The sequence below is a fragment of the Pleurodeles waltl genome, chromosome 11 (genome assembly GCF_031143425.1).
Source record: "Pleurodeles waltl isolate 20211129_DDA chromosome 11, aPleWal1.hap1.20221129, whole genome shotgun sequence".
In the NCBI taxonomy this organism is placed as follows: Eukaryota; Metazoa; Chordata; class Amphibia; order Caudata; family Salamandridae; genus Pleurodeles; species Pleurodeles waltl.
The window spans coordinates 912,136,239-912,158,154 of record NC_090450.1 but is presented as its reverse complement, the minus strand read 5'-3'; the positions used below and the strand labels follow the sequence as shown (position 1 = coordinate 912,158,154).

At 43.9% G+C, this 21,916-nt stretch overlaps 1 protein-coding gene across 3 annotated transcripts in view; it reads left to right on the top strand.

Annotated features, from left to right (window-relative positions):
* ATP2A2 (ATPase sarcoplasmic/endoplasmic reticulum Ca2+ transporting 2) overlaps positions 1-21,916 on the top strand; it is a 263,413-nt gene that overhangs the window by 85,300 nt on the left and 156,197 nt on the right. For all 3 annotated transcript variants that reach the window (XR_011199488.1, XM_069214880.1, XM_069214879.1), the window contains exons 6-8: positions 1,660-1,740; positions 5,169-5,254; positions 6,530-6,994. Coding sequence is in view for 2 of the 3 variants with exons in the window: in XM_069214880.1 (XP_069070981.1) it covers positions 1,660-1,740; positions 5,169-5,254; positions 6,530-6,994 (632 nt within the window). In the remaining variant the exon portion in view is untranslated. The remainder of the gene's footprint in view (positions 1-1,659; positions 1,741-5,168; positions 5,255-6,529; positions 6,995-21,916) is intronic.

The following is a 21,916-nucleotide window of genomic DNA, read 5'->3' as shown; positions in this document are numbered from 1 at the left end:
CGGGGAGTGGTAGTATGAAGGTGCAGCGGAGGGGTAGATTTAAGTTGTAGTAAGGAATTTTTGTGGTTCTAGGAAGTGTAGTGTTAAGCATTAATAGAGTTTTTAGGGTACAGGGAAGTGTCTCCTAGGGTAAGGTCAGAAGGGTTTTTTATGTTTCGATGAAGGGGGAAGTTAAAATTATGGTTTGTTAACGTAATATATAAATATATTAAATGTGAAATAAAACTAATTTAATGTAAAAAGCTTATTGTCTATCAAAATCTTAAGTCTTTAAAGTAGGAATTGGAAAGAAAATGCATGCGCTTAATGAATGTCACGTTAAAGTATCTCTAAAGTTGACCATGGAATGGAAAAATGGGAGATGTCTGGGACTTTCTATATAGCAGCACATTCCGCCTGAGTTCCTTCTTCCCTTCTGTGCTGATGTTGGAGCTCAATAGTTTTATAGTTATGAGATCAATAGCATTGCAGTGGCACATGTGACCTAAAGTTCAGTCTCTATTGCCACACACTAGATAGACTTGATAAAGAGCTTTAGCCCACACAACTAGATAATGAAGAGTCACCACTTTTTCTGTGGGAGGACTACTTCTGCCCAATCAAAGCATGTACTCCTGTCCATCAGCATGTCTGGAATCATTGCCCCTCTGTAGCACTCCTGAAAGCTTTTTTTTAGGTTGATCACAGAATGTCTTGGAACCGCTGTGCTGTCTAGCCATCCCTAGAAATGATGGGACACAGCAATCAGGAACTGTAAAACTGCTAATCTGACGCAGAATCTTGCTCGTTATGCTGCCTTTCACTTTAGTGTCTAGACTATGGATTTAAGCACTGACTGGTCGCAAAAAATCGAAATTGCCGATCAGCTTCATTGAAAGTTTGTGTGCACATGGACAGTCAGAAGAGCACATACAGGTGTGCATTGTGAACAAATCTGCATGAATGATTTGGGCCCCATCTTTCAAAGATTCAGTTGGTCGGCATGGGTGTGGAAGAAAACTTCTATGGGATGCTTGCAAGTACTTCCATCATGACGCGTAAGAGAAAGATGGGCCGCTCAGAACTGGGGGTTGAGGGGAGGGAAGCAGATCAATCATGATCTTAGTATGCTTTTGAGTGCTTGGTTTGCAGTGGGGCTGGTAGTCCCACCAAATACCAACCCTGCTTCAGCACACCGTAGCATATTATATAGCACTCTGTATAGAGGTTTTCACTGGAATGATTATCAACTCGCTATCTTCTTACAGGGATATGTTAATCTACTGAAATTGCACTGCTGTAGGTGCAATGTTTTTCAAAAAAACACTTTAAAATAATGGTTTGTTTGAGAAGTTTCTATTTGTCCATGATTTGCTGATATTAGGTTAGATTTACATTGAACAAGCACACTAAAGAGTCCATTTAATGAAATATTTGCAGGTGCCTCCAAATAGTGGTTTGCATAATATGTGAAAACACGTTATATTGACCAGTATATAAATACTTCAAATAACTTAGTAGTTACTTTCTGCATTTTTCCTGAATTTCAGTCTCCTATTTTTCATAATTTTGTTTTATTGGTATCAGTTGTATACTTTATATTGGAGTTTTTGACTTGTCTCCTCTTTGAAAGTTGTGATGAATTAAGTAAATAAAATCCATTTTTCTTTGTTGCTATAGTTGGTGATAAAGTTCCTGCAGATATACGACTGACTTCAATCAAATCTACAACTTTGAGAGTAGATCAATCCATTCTAACGGGTACGTTCATATTAATTTCCTTTTAAACATGCATGTTTACATTTTCTTGGTGTTTTGGCATCACAAAAATGAGTATTTAATGCTGTTTTCAGAAAACTAATACTCAAAAAGGAAAGGTTTGCTATCTATGGAAAGTGCCAGGCCAGATACAGGTAATACACACAAGGTTGTCTTGGTCACTGTGGCTGGGCAAGAAACGTCATCTACAGTTATCATTCCCATAGACCTGTACCAACTGTAAGTTACAAGCATCTTGTCATTTTGTTAAATTAGACTAAGATAGTGGTGTCATCCAGGATTATAATTTGATTATGGCTTGAAAAAGCGGAAGCGGACCAGTTTCAGATGAGGCAATCCCGGAGTTGGAAAGGACCAACCCATGTGGTCCCATCTAAAGGCTGAACATTGAGGATGGGACCTTGAGGAACGCAGTAACGATCTGTGCCTTTGTGTGTCCTTGAAATTTCATTTTCTTGCCAAAGTGTATAGAACAGGTATGCCCCATTCGTTTTCAACTTTTCTTACTTAATCCACTGCAACGTCTTCCTACAGATAGGTTAGCATGTCCTAAATGTCTGGCTTCATTTGTCCTACCATCAGCTATTTGCAGTAGCTTACTTGGCTAAACAGTGTCTTGTGCTTTGGCAATGGTCATCCGGTGCTAGTGTGCCATGTTAAAATCACTACCTGTCCCCTCAGAATTCCCTGGCTTGCACCCAGACTAAGGGTGCACTGATCCCTGGAGATGTATTTCACCAGTAAAAAGAAGCAGGAGGTAAATGCAGGATCTTGCTTTCTAGCTCTCACCAAGCAGATCTTTTCTGGTTAAGGTAGCGAGGTATCACTGCCTAGGATAGCCTACTCCATTCATTAGGCCACACTCCGTGATCTATGCGAGATGTGGGTGTGGTCAATTAAAAAAAAAATATATAAATAAGGGCTGGAAGGTACATTTTTCATGCAGGATTTTAAGGAATAACAGGTTGAGAATTTTTGCATGCTATTTGTAGATTTAAACCTATTGAAAGAACAGTTTCAAATTCTTCTCCTAGGGATGGTAGCTTCCACAATCTTTCTATAGGCACCTAAAAGGTGACAGATACTTCTCATAGTTAAAAAGGAAGCACAGTGCTTGTTGAGACCCCTTTACTTCAAGCAGTGTCAAATAAGCATATCCTGTTACCCTTAATTACCAGTTCTGAACACCAGACTTTATATGCCTACTACAGAAATATATTTAATGCTATAAAGTATTATAGTTTATGCAAATCATATGTGCCATACATAAACTAAACACCCACAAACTTAAGTGTAACAAAGCAATTGACAGACACTGCAGCAATCCGTATATTTAGTGCATTCTTGTGGCCCATTCCAGGCCTGGTTCGGAAGGTGCTGTTCCCTGCATCCACCTCAAAAGCACCCCCACAGAGCAGACACCATGTCCAGCAGAGTGGATTTGTCTGGGGGTAACCTTCCCCTTCCAGGTTCCCCCTTGCCTCGTGATTGTCATATTTGTTGTAGTGTAATGGTTAGTTGTTTTGGTCCTGGCATTGACATCCAGCAGGGGCAATTGGTGGTGTGAGCTACTTTTGCCTTTTGGAGGGTCTTTGCATTTACGTTTATTTTATTTTTCTTTGATTCATAATCTGCTCTATCCATGCTGTCACATGACTTCATTAAACACTGGTTGGCCTTATACTGGGCGCCTCTGTACAAATCTGCAGTTTCAGTAGCCAGAGTAACCACTTGGATAACAAGTTTTGCTAAAAGATGGTTTGTTAACGTTGGTTATCGAATCACTCTGCTTCCATTAACTAATCCTTTAAAGGCTTTTTTGTTTTTTCCTCAACCATCATGATCAACAACAAACTAAAAACTATTCCTGTGCAGAATAAGAGTTCAGCTTGTACCTGTGGTACTATTGAAAAGCTGAGACCTACTTCAAGGCAACAGATCAGAAGGGTGCGGTGAGCTAGTGGTGTGTAAAGAGCTCTTGTGGGCTGGGGAGCTCAGGAAAGGCTCAAAAATACTTCATATCCAGGCCAGGGTGTTAGTGAAGACTGTGCTGCTCGTGCAGGCTGGGGAGCTCCCGAAGGGTGGGAAACTGCAGCAAACCAAAGAGCTAATGAATGCTTCAGAGCTGGTGCAGACATAGGGAGCTCATTAGTAGTGAGAAACTGTCAAAGGTCAGGGAGCTAATGAAGGCCTCAAAGGTGGTCCAGGTTGGAGATCTAGTAAAGGCTGTGGAGCTTGTAAAGGCTGGGGAAACTCGTGAACGGTTCGGAACTACCTCAGTCCAGGGAGTTAACAAATGCTCTGGAGCGGATTCTGGCTGGGGATCAAGTGTTCGGAGCTGCAAGCCACACAGCCGAATATCCATGTTGGCCGTGGGGTGGGGCAGCAGCCCCTTCACCTCCCTGAGCATTTTAGTTTTGCTCGAGGTCATGGGGGCAGTGCTGTGGTCTTCTGTGTGCTCCAGTTGCTCTTCCGTGGCCCCACACTCACCACCCCGGTTTTACCCCAATACACACACAGCTTTCTTGAGCCTGGCAAGGACATATGCCATCTTTACCCTTTCATAGTGTTTTGGGCTTTTGAATCCGAGTTCCACTTACCAGGGAAGAAGTGTGGGCTTAATAAGGTCCCTCTGGAGGTTTCCGTTTTCAGTATTCTCTTTTGCAACACCCACCAATGCCGTCCATGCGAATGTGCCCTTCAACAGCCTTGCAGGTCCCAACACATAAGAAATGGGATGAGACATGGGGTTGGTTATCCCCTGTGGAGAGGGAAGCTCATGCAGGGGAAGCACGGAAGGAAAAAATGAATGTCCTTCTAGAAAAGCTTTCTGGTCCTGCTGTCAGGTCCCAGGCAGATGTGAACCAGCTTTGAAGACTGAGCAGCTGAGGGCTAGCAAAATTAACATGCAGGTAATTTTATTGGTTTGAGTTGGTCATCAGTGTGAGTGAATAACTTTCAGACATCTGTGGGAACATGGAGGTATTGCCATTATAATAGCCTTGCATTTCATATAGATGGACATCCGTGAGCTGTAGAGTTACCCTTTACAAATAAGTTTATTTGGCCGTTTTCATAGTTCTAGTGCTGCTCTGCGGTCTACAGAGTCATTAATCTAACCGAGTCATCTGCTAGTTCATTTCAAAGCATTAGTTTTGCTTTGGCTGTTAAGCATTTATTTACCCCAATTAAAATGAACACGTGGGCCACCAGAAATATGTTTAAATCTGTTTTTTCTAATGTTTTATTCACGGTTTCATTGGTTGCCTTCTGTTTTGGTAAGCAGTTTATGCCAATGTGAACGTAACCTTGTAGTAAACGCTAAATTGTGCAATTTGTCACCTGCATCAGTGTCAGATTTTCTCAGGATATTTATCGTCACTGTCCTAATTTTTAACCCCCCTACCTAGGTGAGTCCGTTTCAGTTATCAAACATACGGATCCTGTACCTGATCCTCGTGCTGTGAACCAAGACAAAAAGAACATGTTGTTTTCTGTAAGTGCCTAATGTTCTTAATAGTAGTCTCGCATTTGCAGTGTGGGTGTTGCCTATTGTACTTATTAAATTGCATTCTCCTAATAGTTTTTTTAAACCTTTTTTGTTTTTATTTATTGTAGTCTGCAAAATTAATATTGAAACGTTTATTGCTTTATAGATACCTCTGGGTGGGTGATGTCATCTATTAATAGCTAGATCTGTCTGCGTGGTTGATATCTGCCCACTACTCTCTTGGTAGAAGGCAGTCATATGAGTTGCACCTTGCCACTAAAGAGCATGTTACATGCACAGGTCTTCATGCAAGAGGCTTTGTATAGTATTTCAAGAAGAAATATTGCCTTTAATTGTGCTTTTTATCATCAGCAAATTCTACCAAAAAGTATATTGGCACATCCTGTGCAACACATTTTTTGTGACCCTTGACTAATGGTTTTTATTCAGATTTTATCTAGGGTTCGATTGATGCACTACAAATGAATTATAAATGTAGTTTTATCAGAAGCTATCATGTTGTTCCTGCCAATCAGTAGCTGTGTTTGATAGTTGCATGGGCTGGCATTAATTGTTGCATATACATATTTCGAGTACACTTGGCTGGACTTCATGCAACTGTCAGCTTGATTTCGTAGTTAAAATTATGTTAACACTGCACATATTTGCTCCTTAATAGATATGCAGGATTTGTTGCCTACCAAAATGAATAGTTAGCACATTTGAAGCTAAACGCTAAGGTGCAGCTCTGCTCTTGCTGCCTTGCAAGAAGGGTTCAAGTTACTAATGCACGCAGGCGTAGTCATTCGTCTGCAGGAATTCTTAGCTGTAAATTTAAGTACACATTCCCTCTGATGTCAAGGTTTTACACTTAAACTCCTACCTATAAATTGTAGCTGGAGCTCTTGGCCAAGTAGTGCAAAACGTAGACAGATTTGATTACTCTGACCTTTGATTAAAGGTAAAACACAGGCTTACTGCGTTTTCAGTTCCATGCAGGCCAAGATATGGAATGTCAAATGAACATTGCAGATATTGAGCATATTGGCTGTTCCTATATATTCAGTTTTCAGTGCGATCCCTCCTTAATATAGAAATGTCTCATGGTTCTGAGAAAGATGTACAGTCTTGAATGACTTATGTACGGGTATGAGGTATGTGGAATGGGCTCAGTGTGAATCTGAAATTGTGGACAAGATGTTGGTACGAAGACCCACGCACGAATCTAGTTTTCAGATCAGTAATGACTCCCTTTTTCTGCTGCACCGATTTCTTATGCAGGGTACGAATATTGCTGCTGGCAAAGCCATTGGTGTAGTCGTTGCAACTGGTGTGAACACTGAAATAGGCAAGATTCGTGATGAAATGGCTGCGACTGAGCAGGAGAGGACTCCACTTCAACAGAAACTAGATGAATTTGGTGAACAATTGTCGAAAGTCATCTCCCTTATTTGTATTGCTGTCTGGATAATCAACATTGGCCACTTTAACGATCCCGTTCATGGAGGCTCTTGGATGAGGGGTGCAATCTACTATTTTAAAATAGCCGTGGCTCTCGCTGTGGCTGCTATTCCTGAGGGATTGCCTGCAGTCATCACCACTTGCCTGGCGCTTGGAACACGTAGAATGGCAAAGAAAAACGCTATTGTCAGGAGCTTACCATCTGTTGAAACCCTGGGTTGTACATCGGTCATCTGTTCTGACAAGACTGGAACACTTACAACTAATCAGATGTCAGTTTGCCGGGTAAGATGCTTTAAAATCTATATTCTATCTTTATATGTTAGCAATGTTGATGCCTATTGACTAGGAGCAATATACAGTTTACATTTTACCCTCAGAACGCCTTTGTCATATGGTAGAATAATAAGCTGTATGGCCTGTTTAAACACTTGTATGGTGCCTGTCTAGAGTGGCACATATGATCTAAACGCAATGTAATGGCAGTACCAAGGGTAACGGGTGCTTGCCTTCCATTACTTGGTGCTTTAATTGAGACGTCCAAAGTAGCAAGTGCATGTCAGCATCTGCATCTTCCCAGTGAAACTCATTGAGGCCAAAACTAATTTTAAGTTTGGTTGTATTTCTGTTGAGGGGATGCAGTTTACCAATTGATGCTGGAATGCCAAAATGTAGTTATCTGTTTTTCTGATAATTGCAACAACAATTGTGTTCTCTGAATAGCTTTTTACCATTAGTATGACACTGTAAAGCTTCCTAGATTCAGGCACTATTCATCTGGCTCTGGATATTCCGTCTCAGTCCTCCTCTTTTTTTTTTTTTTTTGACTTGTTTGTGGTTCTGTTTGGTTACACTTCTAGTGTACTAATGTTTGTTAATGCGAAAGTATGATCTTTTAGAAACGGGTAGATATTTATGGTGTTATGTGAATCGGTGTGTGCCAAACAGCTTTGCTTTTTTTCCTTTGAGCTTGATGATTAGTTGCCTTTTCCACTATAAATACTAAGAGTATTGAACATAAGCTTGATGATTTTTCTTTTGATCAGTCTGATTGATTTTCTAAATATTTTAGGATTGTTTCTATATTCGCTACATGAAGTGTAATACATTTTCATGCATTGCTCTTTTGAATACTCCTCCACATTCTGAATGCATGTATGTGGAGTATGTTCTACATCCTAGGTTGATAAAGTTTTGGGTCAAAATGTATTGCAACTAAAATTTAGGATAGTTACTAAGTACTTTGTTTAGCTGCAACATAATTTTCTCTCATCACAATTAATGACTCCGTATTTTTAAAGCGTGGCCACTCACTGTGAAGGTCTTAAGGCCCTGGGGTGGGTGGGGCCCCTCACCCGAAGAACCACATCTTGAGATTCTTCCTCTAGATGGTGAGCGACGGGATTTGCCTGAGGTGCAGGGGGAGGTTGTTCCTGCTCTTTACTGCAGTATAGGTGAAAGATCATCCTCCGGCTGTGGTTTTGCGTGGGCGAGGGATGGCAGTCAGGGCCATCTGAGCGGAGGGATCTGGAGGGGGTGTGGAAGGAAACGCAGTGGTTCAGGTAGGCTGGTCCTGCGCTGTGTATGTACTTGTACGTGTGGGTGAGAAGCTTGAAAGTGATTAGCTTCTCGACTGGTAGCCAGTGGAGGTGTTGGGAGATGTGTTCTCGGCGAGTGAGGTCCAGAATGAGTCTGGCGGTGGCATTCTGAATAAGTTGACGTTTTCTTATGTTTCTAGTTGAGGTGCTGGCGTAGAGGGCATTACCGTAGTAGAGCTTGCTCGTGACTGAGGCGTGGGTGACTGTCCTGCGACAGTCTGCTGGGATCCATCTGAAGATCTTCTGAAGTTTGTGGAGTGTGCGCCAGCAGGAGGAGACGACAGTTTACCTGGCTGGTCATAGAGAGGGGAGGAATCGAGGATGATTCCTAAGTTGCAGGCGTGCTTGCCCAGTGCAAGGGGGAGGGGTGGGGTGGTGGGATGCTGAGGGATGTGGGCCACGAGGAGTCGTCCCAAGCGGAGGTGTCGTTCCCGAAGATGATGAGCTCCGCCTTGTCAGTTGAGCTTGAGGCAGCTTTCTCTCATCAAGGTTGCGACTGATTCCATTCCTACGTGAATGTTCCTTTTGGCCATGTCCAGGCCTTCAGTGAGGGAAATGAGTTGTGTGTCACCGACATATGACACTATGTTCATACCGTGGCTTTTGATGATGGCAGCAAGAGGGGCCATGTTTGCGTTGAACAATGTGGGACTCAGTGAGGTTCCCTGGACTCTGCAGTTGACTCCTGTGGGCCTGGAGGTATAGGGCGGGAGTCTGACCCTCTGTCCTCCCCGAGAGGAAGGAGTGGATCCATTCCAGGGCTCTTCCGCGGATTCCTGTTGAGTCTGGTGCGCAGCGTGCTGTGGGAGACCCTTTTTAAAAGTTGCAGAGAGGTCAAGGAGTAGGAGTGCTGCAGTGTCGCTGCGGTCTAGGAGTAATCTGATGTCGTCTGTGGCTGCTCGGAGTGCCGTCTCTGTGCTGTGATTGCTGCGGAAGCCGGACTGGGAGCATCCAGGTAGTTGTTTGCCTCGATGAAATTCCGTAGTTGTGCATTGATTGATTTCTCTAGTACTTTGTCGGGGTAGGGTAGCAGCAAGATGGGCCAGAAATTCTTTAGTTCTGATGGGGTCGTCTGAAGGTTTCTTCAGAAGAGAAAGTATTTCAGCTTGTTGCCAATCCTCCGGGAAGGTGCCCGTGCTGTTGGAGCAGTTGTGTTACGAAGCTTGGGGGCGATGGATGCGCTGGCTAATGTATATGTGGTGCGGGCAGGTGTCTGAGCGGGCTCAGGAATGGATGCTGTTCATGCTGTTTCCTCTGTGGTGAGCGTGGATGGTCCGGGTGGTTTCTTTGTGGGGCGTGGTGTTGGTTGCAGGTTCCGGTGACCGGAAGCTTTCGTAGATGGCCTGGATCTTGTGGTGGAAAAAGGAGGCAGAATCTCCTTAGCCGACTTCTTCTGTTTGTAATTAAAAATAAATACTATTATGTGGCCATGAACCAAGCTGCTTTCATCAATGCAACACATCTTAAGTCAAACTGTCCACTTCCTTGATGCTTAATGCTACTTGCTCGACCTGCAACATATTTGTAGTTATCTGTATCTTATCCATGATGCTTATCTGTATCTTTTCCATGGTGCTTTTGTGCAAAGACCATCCACGCCAGTGCAGAATAATGCTTTCAGAGTGATGGGTGGCAAGAGTTCTAGGTGGACTTTTTTTTTTTTTTTTTGCATAACGTAAAGTACCTACTGTATGTTCCATTATAATGCCGGATAAAGCATTAGTTATCCTTTTTTATTTTATTTTATATTTTTATGGGTTCCCAACTTTATCCTTTACTGATAGGAGGATGTGTTCTTTGTTCATGTGCCTTGCAAATCTCACTTTCCTTTGTGTATAGTCTGCCCTTTTAAAGGTGTGTAGTTTCCTTATTTCAGGTAATCCTTTGAAAAACTTTAAAAGTATAGTTCACTGTTGTGCAGTTCTAGTCCTACTTGATTCTCCATTTGAAGACCACTGGTTTGAACATTTCAGAATCGCCTTCTAGACTGGATTGAATGCTGCTTTCCTTTCCACCTACTATAATGAAGATGTTATTTTATTATTCAAACCAATTTTATTCATTTTTAATGGAGAGCACATACTTGCCTACATCCAAAGGCTGGCGAGGCACAATAGGAAACATCCAATGAAGGGTCAAGTATTTGGAACAGGGAGGGGTGCTAGGAAGGGGACCAATAGGAAAGGGGGTCAGGGAGAGTCTCTTTTAAGAAATTTAGCAGGGATTAAAAGGAGGGGGAAGACAGGCTTTAACACCTTGATAGATCTTCACATATAGCTCAGTATCGCTGACTGGAGTGTGGGGAGTCAAAGGGCATCTGTGACCAACCTAAGCATCTCCTCATTCCGAATCCCAAATACTCAGGCTGTAAGTTTCAAGATGTGGAGAAAGTTCTCGAAATTCCTGAGCTAAATATTGCATGCAGGTGCCCCACATTTCATGGAACTGTGGCAACTTGGCGTCAAGTGAGGCCATAACTTTCTCCATCCCAACGCGGTCTCACAATTTAAACAGCTAGTCTATGTGATCAGCTCTGGAGTTGGTGCCTCACTTACAGCTAACAGCCTGCTTCAGAGTGCCATGGTAATGGGCTTTCCCTTGGTGGAATGTAATGGATATGCTAGTGCGTTTGGCAGCCTTAGAAGAACATAGCTGGGCAAATTAGGCATGTCAGCTGAGAATCACTTTAATGTATGAGTACTTCCTCCAAGTATTTCAGTTTGTGGCAGCACCAGTGATCATTGGACAGGGCTCCTACATGACCATAGTGGTGCCTACTGACATCTCACTTGCAGATCCTCCATCTAGTTGCCCTTACTGGGGTATAGTAACAATGGGAAACCTTAAATAAGGCTTATTGTCCCACTGCACTACAGGATGAGGTGTGTACCCTGCGTAATGTGTTGTCCACTTTGTGTTAATAGTTGAGTTATCTTTGCTTCCCATATCCTCTGTGCTGGAGATTTGGCAGGATTTGTTAAAGGCATAAATGTTACAACGGAGGTCTTTATCATCACTTCTAATCTGCCACTTTTTAGATTTTGTGAGGGGTCTCTCTGCCAGAGGGCGAATTGAGGATTTAAAGGCCCAATGTTTAAGGACTACATAACAGTAGATCTCTTCAGCCGGTAACCCATAATGCATTTGAAGTTGTGGGATGTGCATAAGGCCATTGTGATCTAATAAGACTCCCAGCCTTTTACAGTTGGCTGTTTGGCAGGCTTGAAACGCATGGCCAGCCACTGCAGGTGATAATTCTAGGTTGCTTGTAATGGGTGTGAATGGGAAATCTGGTGACGATAGGCCCATAGATATCTTGACCTTGTCGCAATCCTCTACCGTGACACGGGTGACTGGTGCGATAAAGACTGCCGGAGGGCGATGCTGTTTTTAAGCCAAGGAACTTTTCATGTGTGTGCCCTAGTTATACTTTGGTTCATGAAGGCACATGTATTTCTCTGTGAGAGGTCTGTTACATTCTACTACCTAGCGCAGTTGGGCCACTAGGTAGTACATGGGATATTCAGATGCCTCCCTGAACTAAAGATTGGTAAAACCTCTCACAAGCCAAGGGCAGTATTTTGCTTGCCCAGATAAAAGCCTCAATCAGGTGTTGTATCTTTCTGAGCAGATGCGGGGGTGGTTTCAGAGGGAGTGTCTGCTTGGGATCCTATATCATAGGGATATGGTGTCATTTTTACCTCAGCAATGCTTCCCAACCAGGAGATTCCTTTACGCATCCAGAAATGTAGGGCAGAGCTTATACTGGATCCATCTGTCTTGTGCTATCATAAGATTAAGATTAAGATTAATGGCATGTGGCTTTTGAATGTTGATGTTAAAGCCAGCAACAGTCAAATTTCTATCGCACTGAGAAGGACAGGTAAGGGTGCGAAAGGTTGTGTGAGGGTTACAATAACATTGCTATCATGTGTATTGGTCACGTAAGGTGTGGCCCTCCATCTGCAGGGACCCACAAATCCTGTCCGCTAACAGCTCCATGTAGAAGGCAAACAGTAGTTGGTGGGGGGGGGGGGGGGGGTCCAAGATTGGCATGTGCTTATAGCAAGGGAGAAGGCATGGGAAGTGAGGCTATTGACTCTTACTTGGGCAATAGGGTAATTGTAACTTAACATCTCCCATAACTTTAATCGCGGGCACAGTCCTATGCTGTTGAGCCCCCACCACAGTAATGGCCAGTGCACACGATCGAACACCTTTTCAGTGTCTATCAATGGAAGGAGAGCTGGGGTTTGAGAGCAGGGGGCTTTATAAGATGGAGGAGGTGTTTGATATTATCACTGCAGCCCTGCTTTGGTATAAATCCTACTTGGTCAGGATCCACCAGGATGTGCATAAGTTGTTTAAGAGAACAGATGATGGAGTGAATGTTTGCACTGTTCAGCATTCCGTCCCAGTCACAATGATCTGGGTTTAATTAATATTTTTTTTTTTTTTTTGCTTACCACCCCGCCTGAGTTTGGACCCTTCCATATGCAAATCAGTCTTGACCCTGTTACTCATGGGAACAGTCCAGCCCGAACTGCCAAGCCAGGTCCTTCCTGGACCAGAAACAAGCATCCTAGAACTGGTTTGAGGGTATCACCCTTCATCAGCTAGGCTAGCTTGAATCCACTGGTGCAGTGAGCATGGGACCCACGTCTTGGCATTCCCTTTCCACTTGGGACGCTAAATGCAAAAAGAACTAATGGATGGAATGGAGCAATAGGAGGAGCACTCTTGGGGAGGACTATCACTGCCCCTCGTAAAGGACCCTGGGAGAACCCCTGTGTCCCAGAAAGAGTTGTGTAGTCTAGCAAGAAGTGGGGCCAGCTTGGTGGCAAATGCTTTGTAGATGGCATCCAAATCTGGGGTCCTTCCCTGGTTTCAATTGACTGACATAGAGGACTTTCTCCTAGTGAATATCCACTTCCAGGGTTTGCGCTTTGGATAGCGGGAGGTGGGTTAGTTTGGTAGTAGCTGAGTTGGCCTCTGTGTTAGGGAGGTGGCGGGATGGGCGGGGACTGTTTGCTGGGTCTGCAGTGTAGAGGTCTGCATAAAGTTCAAAGGTATGGGCCATCTCTTGTCCTTGCATGCCACTCACCGAGCCTGTAAATGGTTTTCTGATACCCTGTTCCTGTGTGCATGAGCCTGGAGTTTATTAGCCAGGAGTCATCCAGCTTTATTCCCTCCAGTAGAGTATTTCTGCTTTAAGCGGCGGAGGGCATACTAGCTATATCAGTATCTAAGGCCTTAAGTTGTTTGCACACTAGAGTCAACTGTCTTCTCACTGTTGGGACCCAGACTGCTAATGAGCAGTTTAAGAGTGCAAACTTGTTCATGTAGGGAAGCGTTTGGCTTTTCTGATTTTATTCAGTCGTGTGGAGATAGCTATTAATTTTTCTCTGACTGCCTTCAAAGTATCCCAGAGCATGATGATGATGGTGTTGGGAGCTTCATTCGTCTGTAGAAAAGCTTGACTCCCCTTCCTGACTTTAAGAGTGGAATCCTAGGTCGGGTGCGAGTTAAGTCACCATGGTCTGAGTGATGTTGGGGAGGTCCTGGAATGTAATTGTGATGGGAGAGTGGTCGGGGAAAGACATAATGTGTAGAGGTTAGAAAATAACCTATCTGGGCCTGTCTGGTGGGATATGGGAAAAATTTGTAACCCCTTGTAGTTGGGAGTTGTGACTTCCATACATCAGAGAGGCCTACCTCGTGCAGCCAGCTTAGGTCCTTTGATGTAAATGCATCAGCTTGTCCCACCCTCTGCGCCCATTTGTCCAGTGCAGAATCTGGAACAAGATTAAAGTCTCCCCATTGGTCCATTTGTTGTGAGGAGTCTAAGTAGCATATCTTTGAGCAAGGTGTCCTTTTTGGACCTGTGTGCCAATGTTAAGTTAGCTCACCCACAGTGAAGCAGGCACTATTATGGCCCTTTCTGGGCAGGGAAGCACCCCGGCATTCGTTAAAATTGTTCAAGACCTACACTATCCGATCTGTCAATTCTCATTATAGGCCGCCTCAGGAGTGTCACTGACATCTTCCACCCCCCCCCCCCCCCAAATAAAACCTCCAACCCCACCCCCTTCTATCCCCAAGAAGGTGTTACTTTAAAAAGTACATCTACCTCACCAAGACTGCAGATGATATTTCTGTGTAGTGACTGTGGTATGTATTTGGATATTTTCAACTTCTTCTCGTTATGAAATGTCAAATGTTCATTCCAGTGTCTACTCTTTCCATTTTTCTTTAGGATCACTTTATTTTCTCTCCTTGTTGATTTTGTTTTTCATGCTCTTTCTGCAGGAAGTATCGGAATCTCTAATGCGTGTTGCACACCATTTAAACATTGGCAGGATTATATTTCGTCATAATTTGAGTTTTTCCATGCTGTTTTGAGGGATTTCATTTTTTGTCTTTACTGTCTTTGTTTGGTTGGGGGGGTGGGGTATAAGGAGGGTGTAGTTGCATCGCAAGACATTGTGTGCTGTCTTATAATCTAATAAACTATGTGAAAGGACTGGACTGAATCCTGACTTCTCACTCAGTATCCCAGGCCTTCGATATAACTTAAAAGCCTCGACTCCTCACTGAGTCAGAAAGCAACAGGGGAAGCATTGAAATTCCACCCTACATCTAGCTTGGTTCACTATTTTTTTTTTTCTCCTTACTTCGCCACTAAGTTGTCCAATGTTTCACTGCTTTATCATTTTCTGGCGAGGGGGTTTGCAAGTGAGTGCGTTACAAATTTAGCAGCATGGAGGGAGTCGCCCATTGCGCAATAGTAATTTCTACCTTTCTAGCAGTTACTTGCACAAATCTAGCATGTATACTCTGATGGTGTTGCTGCATGGGACACGGATGCAAAGTTTCCTGAAAGGATAGTTGTATTACACTCAATTCCCTGACGTGTAGTATGCATTTGTATTTGGCAATACAGTGACACTGAAAGTAAAACCATTAAGGCATGAGGATCATCTGCACATTCAAGCAAATAAGTCTTGTTTTGTTTTTACTGAGGTTAACTTTGGACAAGATAAATAATTTGTTGTGTGGTTGTAGATACACATGCTGTGTGTTATCCTGCCATCTAGGGTTGGACTCTGAGTGCTGCAACATGTTTTTCTTTGAGAAGTGTTTTCAGTCATGGAATCGAGTGGCTCCTCCTTATCAATGAAATTGTGAATGAGTGTCAAGTTCTTGGTTAGACTGTTTTTTTTTTTCTCTGCCGTCTGATTCGGACGTGTTTTTTCTGTTTCCGTAATTACTTACTCTGGTTCCAGACTCTTTCCCTTTTTACTTTCTATCAACGTTATTGTACATCGATTGTGTTTCTTTAACATAATCTCGATCAAATTGTGTCGAACTTCAACCATGTACCCTTCGGGGAGGGCCTCACCTGGCCTGAGGCCTATCTCCATGTGGCACTGAAGAATATTGGACCCTGATGGAACAGACTCCATCCATATTCTGCCCTTGGTGCCACGCCAAATTTGCAAACACAGATTACCATCTAGTGTGCAACCTTTGTCCAGACCACAACGAGACCACCTGCGATGCATGCCGATCGTTTCGGTCCAAGAAAACACTCCCAAACTGAAGAGCTTGCAGCATGGAAATAGCACTCTCGAGGCAAAAGCTCACGCCAGATATTTTCGGGGATGAACATGCGCAGGAGAAGCTAGAGCAAAAGGGGCATTCTCGATTGAAGACCGATTCAGACCAGCAATCTGGTATCGAGCGTCAGGACATCACCTTTGTGCAACTCGTGAGTAAAAAGGCTGCCCCTCCTCGTTCCACAAAGACTGCCAAAACAAAAAAACGTGGAAGAGATCACCGGACCACCACTGGCCATGGTCAGGCACGGAAGCTTGATTTGGCTCCCCCGCCCTCAGACTCAGCCACAGTCTTTCCAGTTTTTAGTGTTGAGGCTTCTATCAACCTCTATTGTTTTGGTCAGAGTGAAACCATTGAAAGCTTTGCAGCCGACAACCTCTGCACCAACAACTTTGACAATGAGTGGGAGTACCACATCTGTCCCTTCAGGATCAAACATTTTACAGCACCACAAAATATAGGTGCCGGAAATAGCTGCACATACAGAATTTGCTTTTCTGTCTCCAATCAAACCAATCCTAGAGACTATGGATGATAAGAAGCGCAAAATTCATACTGAAAAAAGATGCAGGCAGAATTGTGGCTCCTCCAACCATTCTTGTCATGAAGCTCATTTTCGGAGGTTCTCGATACCTCTCCTTCACCTAAGAAGCTACATAAAGATAAGATTTCTACTTCAACTCCTCTTCCTGCTCTGCCCCTCCCTCCATCTCCACCTCCTCCCTCCTCTTTCCTTCTCCCTCTCTTCCACCTTACTCTGCTTCTCATTCGCCTAACTCGCGTTGAAGTGGATTACACACCACAGGGTTCACCTGTAGGATTGGGAAGAGTTAAGTGGTGCTCCACAAGACCCAGACTCTTGGGGATTCCTATGACACTGATCCTATTATTGATGCAGATCCAGATCTTTACCGTGCTCGCCCCACCCCTCCAAAAGGCACCACAAGGTGTCAGTAAGTTATAGTCAGGGCTGCTACCTGTCTCAGTGTACAATTACATGAGGATCCAATAGAACAAGACTTTGTATTTGATACCCTCACCTCAACACACAGGGACATACATTCTCTCCCTATGTTGCCAGGAATGCTTCGACATGTGGGAGACATTTATAAAGAGCCTGTGTAATCACGCCACGGGATATGGAATAAAATAAATCAACCACCTCCATCTGACCCACTTTACATCCAATCACAAGTCCTGCCACATTCCATTGTCACTACCACAGTCAGGAAAAGAGCCAATAGTGAAGGTACCCGAGATTCACCTCCAGAAAACGAAAGCAAAAAACTTGACACAGCTGGAAAAATGGTAGCTGCTCAAGTGGCCAACCATTGACGCATTGCCAATTCCTAGGCGCTGCTTGAAAGATACGATCAGCAAACTGGGATGAAATGGAAGACTTTCTTCACCTCTCAAAGCGTGCACAGCAAATTGTTTCTGAAGGTCAAACAATTTAATTAGATGTGCATTAGCTGCAGCAGACATAGCCGCTCGGAGTTAACACCTGTATCGTCCTTAGAAGACATGCTTGGTTAAGGTGTTCTTGTTTCAAGCCAGAAGTGCAGCAAGCTTTATTTAATGCCTTTTGATGGGGAGCACCTATTTGGTCCACAGGTTTACTTCCCCCTCGTAGCGCGTTCAGAGGTGTGTCCGGGGCAGGAGCCCTTTAAATTTCTTCAAGCGCTCCCGCCATCGCGGGACGCGCGTTCAGAGGTGTGTCCGGGGCAGGAGCCCTTTAAATTTCTTCAAGCGCTCCCGCCATCGCGGGACGCGCGTTCAGAGGTGTGTCCGGGGCAGGAGCCCTTTAAATTTCTTCAAGCGCTCCCGCCATCGCGGGACGCGCGTTCAGAGGTGTCCGGGGCAGGAGCCCTTTAAATTTCTTCAAGCGCTCCCGCCGTCGCGGGACGCGCGCGGGCGAAGCCCGGGCCAAGGGCGGGCCCGTCCTTGCCCGTCCTTGCCCGTCCTTGCCCGGAAGAGGCAGGGCAGGGCTACCCCCCTAACTTTCACAACAAGACACTCGGTTTAGGCAGCTCACAAGTAGCTGGCCGCCTGAAGGTACTGTGTCAATACCTACCCCCAAAAAAAAAAAGGTCCTTTTATAGAGGGCCTTAGGACGGAACTCACCCTTCCCCAGCATAGTGCTTCTCTCATTATTACCTGCTAGATTTGAAGTGGGGCCGGGTCGTTGCCTCTCTACTTTATTGCATGAAGTTTACTTGTAATTTTTTAGTGTAAAAACCTTTATTTAAATACTTGTCATATTCATTGTCCGTATCTATCATTTAGGCTTACCCCCACTAGACCTACTTCTATTCTTGTCCATAAATACATATTTGTGCTCTGGTTTCATTAGAGCTGAAGTATCATATAGGTGGCCCAAAGCATGGGAAAACGTAAGGCATCAGAACCCCCAAGGGGGAAAGAGAAAATTACAAAAAAACTCAGGAATGCGGGCGAGAATTGCACTATAGACGAAATTGATGATCTTATTGAGGAGGTAGAGTCTTTATTATGTAGTAGGGCCACTGTCCGGGAGGGACCTGATAAAAAGATTACCTTTTACTACACAAAAAAAGTTGAACTAGAGGAAGATATAGTGACAGAGACTATTAGTCAGCAAGAGTGGGAGGTTTCACCCGATATTAGGATTCGTAGCCCTAAGGATGCTACAACTCGATCTAGACATCCATGCACCATAGTTAGTACTAGGAAGAAGGGCCACAAGCAGGAGTGTGAAGTTGTATGTTCCAATAAATATGCAGTCTTGGCAGAACTTGATAGTAATAAAGCACAGAATACACAAGAGGGGGAATTGCTGAATGAGATATATCCAACTATTCCAATTGTACAGTTACCTAGAGAGCGGATCTCTACATGCAACTTAGAACCAATGAATCCTCCAAAACATAAAACAAGAACTATAGCAGACCTCTATGACCTACTCTCTGGATTAATACAGGAAGTTAAGGACCTGAAACTTGAAGTAAGAACCCTATCAGATATTGTGGAAAAGGAGGGGGGTTGGGGTACCCACAAAGCTCAGTGCGAAAAGGAGACCCCCCTTATATCATTTCAGCCACAAGGCAGATCCACACGTTCTCAAAATTTAAATACTAACCCCATCCCTACCCCAGCTATAGCCAAGATCTTACAGCAACCGCAGGGATATACGAGAGGGGTAAACAGGGAAAATACTGGTCCACGCAATTACCCTAAAAGTAATGCAAGTGATCTATGGCAAAAAACAGGGAATCCACGAAGAGAATCCTGCTTGGTAAAAGGGCCCCAAAAGGGGAATGTGGAGCTTACCCAGATCACCCATCCCCAAGCATCTCATGACCGTAAACATTATACTACATGGAATCGACATTCTGTGGGGGATAGGTTTCTCAGTAGGACCAATGTTGTCTATCTGTTAAATGTCCCAAAATTGGCCATAGATAGTAGTGAAGACGAAGATTCCCTAAAGAATAAGCTTACACATTGGATTAGGACTAAAAGACACTGTCTATCCATAATTCATTCAGATATAAAGAGGGCAGAAAGAATCTCAGGAGGGATGGGGCAACATGATGTTATTGCATTAACATTTAAGGATGGAAGCTTATCCAGAGGCCTGATTGACATGGAACAGAGAACCGCCGCCCCCACGATCAATGCGATGAGGTTCAGTTCGGATCCTTACATTACCAAACCCCTAGTCCCGAGGCCTAAGTATAATGTCATGGAGGGATCGCAAAGGAGAAACTACGATTCCAATCTTGAAAGAGTAGATTGACTACTCCCGATCGATCAGGGTCAAGTGGGACTAATTGGGGACCCAACAGTAGGAGAGCCCCCCATAGGGTCTGATCCTCATGTTACAGGGGCAGGGATTATAGTGGAGTCTTTGCCCCGTAGGAAAGACTCGGCAGCATATTTGAGCCCTACTTCTAATGTTACAACCCCAAACGGGAGGGGTCCTATCACCATGATCTCCTGGAATGTAGCAGGCTTAAAAAATAAGCTTACAGACCCGGAATGGCAGGACTATATTGATCAATACAATGTCTGTCTCTTCCAAGAGACTTGGCTTAAAGACCCGCCGTATAAGCTAGGATATAAAACCTACTTCATTAGTGCAATTTCAGCTGCTAGAGGGAGACCGTCTGGGGGACTGGTTGTTTGGGTGAAAATCTCACTAAATGTTGAGATACGTATGCAAACCACAGAGTCAGATGACATTTTATGGTTGGTAATGGGGGGAAAAAATAAGATAATATCCCACTTGTTCAATGTATATATAAGACCTAGAAGGACAAACTTGGAGTCGCCTGAAATAACTCTATTAGACGACTTGCTTAAAAAGATCCCCGGAGGAGAGACAATTATGATAGGGGGTGACCTTAATTGTAATTATGAACCCATAACTGGTTTCGAACATTTAGCAGAAGAAGATCGAGCCAGAGCAATCCCTTATTTAACAATAGAAAAAACTGTCCCAGGCACAGTGGCTGCATTGCAACTTATGGGCCTTACATTAAAACATGGACTGAGGGCATGTAATGGTAGAGTGGGTGAAGGAGGCCTTAATTTGGATACCTTCCAGAGAGGCAACTCTACCTCAAATAGATTATATTTTACATAGTATAAGTACATGGGGAAGATTAATGACTTTTAAGATAGATAAAAGAAGGGAAAGCGACCCCTTCCCGTTAATAATTGAACTTAGCGCCCACCTCCTAGATTTGGATTTGGAATATGTAGAACATAAGGTGGTGATACAACCCTTCCTCAGTAACAACAGACGGGATATAAAATGGCCTGCAATAATAGGCAATCTGGAGACTATGACAAATATTTACCATACATATTCTAATCTCCTAGACCCTTATGTTGAAAATGAACTTACTGATATCCCCATCACGGCCATCCACCAATCAATGAGTATTGCACTAAGACCCTTCCTGACCAAACAGCCACGGTACAAGCCCAAAAAGGAGAAGGTGCAGATTACCCCAAGCAGCCCATGGTACACTACCAAATGTAGGGAGAGGAAAAGAGACTGATAGAGGCTCTAAAGCAAAAGAACCAATTGGCCATACAGCAGGCAAGGGCCAGTTATAAGAAAACCCTGGCAACTGCCCAAAGTAACTGGGAGGATCAAAAATGGCAAGATCTCCTGGAAGCAGCAAAAACCAGTGATGCTAGGATCTTCTGGAAAATAGTTACCCATGGTAGCAAAGAGGGGAAAATTTCTACTGATCATCATATAGATCCCAATACATGGGTTAACTATTTTACACACCTTTATTCTGATCCCCCCAGCCTTGATTTCTATCCCTCAAGACATAAAACATTAGCCACCCAGGGCATCTTACCCGAGTTACAATTTAGCCTGGAGGAGACGGTGAACGCCATTGAAGCAATCAAGCTGGGGAAAGCCCCCGGTTTGGACAAGATCCCGGGGGACCTGTTTAAACATAGTTTAGAAATTTGGGCACCTTATCTAAATCTTTTAAGTACCGCTATATTAAGGGGAGGTCCTGTGCCCGAGACATGGAAAGGGGCAGAAATAATCCCAGTCTTCAAAAAAGGTTCCAGGGATGAACCAGGGAACTATAGACCTATCAGCCTCATAGATGTCACACAAAAAGTATATGCAAGACAGCTGCTGAATAGGATTAACAGCTGGATAGATGGAAACAGCATACTGACTATATACCAAGCTGGTTTTAGACAGCAGACGAGCACAGTCGATCAGGCCTTTAGGCTATTGACGTTAATGTGGAAATATACTAGACTAACGAAAGGCCATCTCTACATCGCATTTGTGGACCTGCGCGCAGCCTTTGATCTAGTGCCAAGAGACTCCTTATGGGCTGCTCTAGGGAAACAGGGTATGCCAGAGAACCTCTCGAGCCAGCTAGAGAGACTACATGAAAATACATTTGCAAAGGTTCGGTGGGGGCCAAAGGGTGAGTTGACAGACTCAATACCTATTAAGAGG